At 36.2% G+C, this 2,409-nt stretch overlaps 1 protein-coding gene across 1 annotated transcript; it reads right to left on the reverse strand.

Moving 5' to 3' along the window:
• Positions 1-205: 205 nt before the first annotated feature.
• Positions 206-1,355, reverse strand: LOC118814293 (proline-rich transmembrane protein 1-like). Its single transcript, XM_036579821.1, has 2 exons — positions 1,100-1,355; positions 206-755 (listed from the first exon to the last, which is right to left on the reverse strand). The coding sequence occupies exons 1-2, from the start codon at positions 1,223-1,225 to the stop codon at positions 609-611; spliced, it is 273 nt and encodes a 90-aa protein (XP_036435714.1). The 5' UTR covers positions 1,226-1,355; the 3' UTR covers positions 206-608.
• Between the last annotated feature and the right edge of the window lie 1,054 nt (positions 1,356-2,409).

A 2,409-nucleotide genomic window follows, 5' to 3' on the forward strand; every position in this document is an offset into this window, starting at 1 on the left:
GGCTGTGCAAACGGAGTGACATTAAGCAGTTTCTTCTTAACTTTTTTTCTCACCTCATGCTCTAGACATCGTTTTTGCCATGAAGCAACAAGAAAAAATTCTTTTGTTGACCCTTCTAAATGCATTTACTAATAAAAACGTGACTACCTAATTCTAAAGTCTATCTGAAACACTTTGCCATCGTAGAAAAAGTAAGAAAAAACACTGAAAAGGCGTAAAATTTTATTTGGCTATGTAAAAGATATTGAATACATGAAAAGATACAGTACATTCATATACAAAAAGATAAGATACAAGATAACACAGGTTAAAAACGTATTTCTTTGGGAATAAACTGATACTAAATAAACTAGTACTTTTTGTTAAAAAAGAGGAAAAAAACCAAAAACAAACAAAAGAAAAAGTAAAAAAATAAAAGCTTTTTGTTTTAAAACTCAAGACCAGCAAACTTCATCAACATGGAGGTTTTTTTTTTCTCACTTTTTTTGTGTCTTATGTAAAAGGTAAAGGGCAAGCAGCTTTCCCTGCCAAAGTTTAGATGGAATTGCCCATGAAAATGATGAGGAATAACAAAAAAAATGATCTTCCGGAGTTACAGAATTAGTCCGTTAATTGTTCGGGTGAAGAACTTTAAGAACAATGAAGATTATGAGGAAAATGATTCCAATGACCAGCGCTGCAATATTCAGGTTCCTTGCTGTCCTGGAGTGCTCGTGAGCACTTGTGCCATCTCCGATGGTGTTAGCAGTGTCAGCCTATGAGGAAAAAGAGTTTTTTTCCAGTTTTTTTTTTCCAGTTTTGCAGAAATTCAATACCTTTTGCACAATGAATCTCTTATAAATAAAGAAATAGTTCTTGGCTTGAACATATGGTTCCAGTAAAGGTCTTTGGTTGCTTGGTTTACTTTATATGCTGTTTTTTTAAACTATGAAAAGGTGTCCTTTACAAAAAATGCTTTTTTAAAAGAACCGTACAGAACGGTTCTTTTTGGAACCAAAAATGATACCACAAATCCTGTCTTGGCAAACTTTTTTTTTTCTAAGAGTGCAAATAAGGAAGAAGATGATTTCAAACAAAAAAGAAATGATTTCAAACTTACTCGGCAGGAGAACACAATGGCTGCAATTCCCAGAGGAAGGCAGCAGCACAATGTGTTGAAGATGGACCATCCCAGGTATGTCGGGGCATTAGCCACGCTCGGACCTCCGGTCATTTTCCCGTCCATTTTTCCCTTTTTTTCTTCTGCTTGCGTTCAGCCAAGAATGAAAAACAGTGGACTTGCTTCAGACAGGGCTTCAGAAAGAATGTGGGTCGGGAGTCAGCAGCAGTTCTTTACATAGAGAGGAGGTGGGTTGTGACTAAAAAGAAGGGGGAGGCAGACAAGCCCAGAGAGATGGATAAGAGAGGGAGTGTCATGTTCACGAAGCTGGATATAATTACTGGTTTCAAAATCTTTCAGACAGAAAAGAGGTGTTTGAGACGAAACCCACAACAACAAAAAACCAGGAATTAAAGTAACTAAGATAGAAACTGCACAGACACTGCTGCTTGAGGGAATAAGTGAAGTTTCTCTGATTTTTTTTGTGGTGAAAAAGACTGACAAGTGTAGAAGACGAAGAAGCAGAAGAAAGGCTTTAGGGTGCCAGAGGAAAACCTTAATTAAGTACATTGCACACTTTGCAGATGATGCAGCCTACACAGACAGTATGGGGATTTTTTGTTAGCCATAGCAGGTGTCCGTATGCTCTTTGTTTGCTTTGTGATGAATTGTCACCGGTAGCCTTCTGTTCTTTGTTTGCACTGCTAGAGCTTTATAAGATATGCGCTAATTTGCACACTTTCCATACTTTCTGTTTTGTTTTGTCATTTACTTTTGTCTCGTTAAAAAAATATACAAATTAAACTTGTTTTAATTGTTCTTGTTCTGCTCCACGTTATTCTTGTACTCTGATCCTTTTCCCTGTTGTTGTTGTTGTTCTCCTTTTTCTACTCTACTCCTTCTTCTTCTTGTAGTTGTAATTCTTCTCCTTCTCCATCTTCTTCTCTTTTTCTTCTCCGCTTCTTCTTCTTCTTCTTCATCTTCTTCTTCTTATCTTCTCTTCTTCTTCATCTTTTTCTCTTCTTTGTCATCTTCTCTTTTTCTTCTCTTCTTCTTCTTCTTCCTCTTTACCTTCTGATTATTCTTCTGGCTGTTGTTCTTTTCGTCTGTTATTGTTGTTGTTCTTCTGGTCTTATTTTTCTAATCTCATTTTTCATCTATGACAATAAAAAAAAACCACTTGACTCAACTTCTTTTCCTCCCACTTGTTCTTCAGTTTCACTTTATATTAGCTCCACCTACTTCATATCTCACTTTGTACTTACACTTTAACAACACATGCAACAAACTTTAAGTACGCTGTTACAGAT

This window comes from Colossoma macropomum, unplaced genomic scaffold, assembly GCF_904425465.1.
Source record: "Colossoma macropomum unplaced genomic scaffold, Colossoma_macropomum, whole genome shotgun sequence".
Taxonomy (NCBI): domain Eukaryota; kingdom Metazoa; phylum Chordata; class Actinopteri; order Characiformes; family Serrasalmidae; genus Colossoma; species Colossoma macropomum.

Bases quoted from the DNA above. Each gene is read 5' to 3' on its own strand.
- LOC118814293 (XM_036579821.1), bottom strand. From the start codon at position 1,225: ATGGACGGGAAAATGACCGGAGGTCCGAGCGTGGCTAATGCCCCGACA. The intron at 756-1,099 runs GTAAGTTTGAAA...TTTTCCTCATAG, and splicing joins CCATTGTGTTCTCCTGCCGA to GCTGACACTGCTAACACCAT.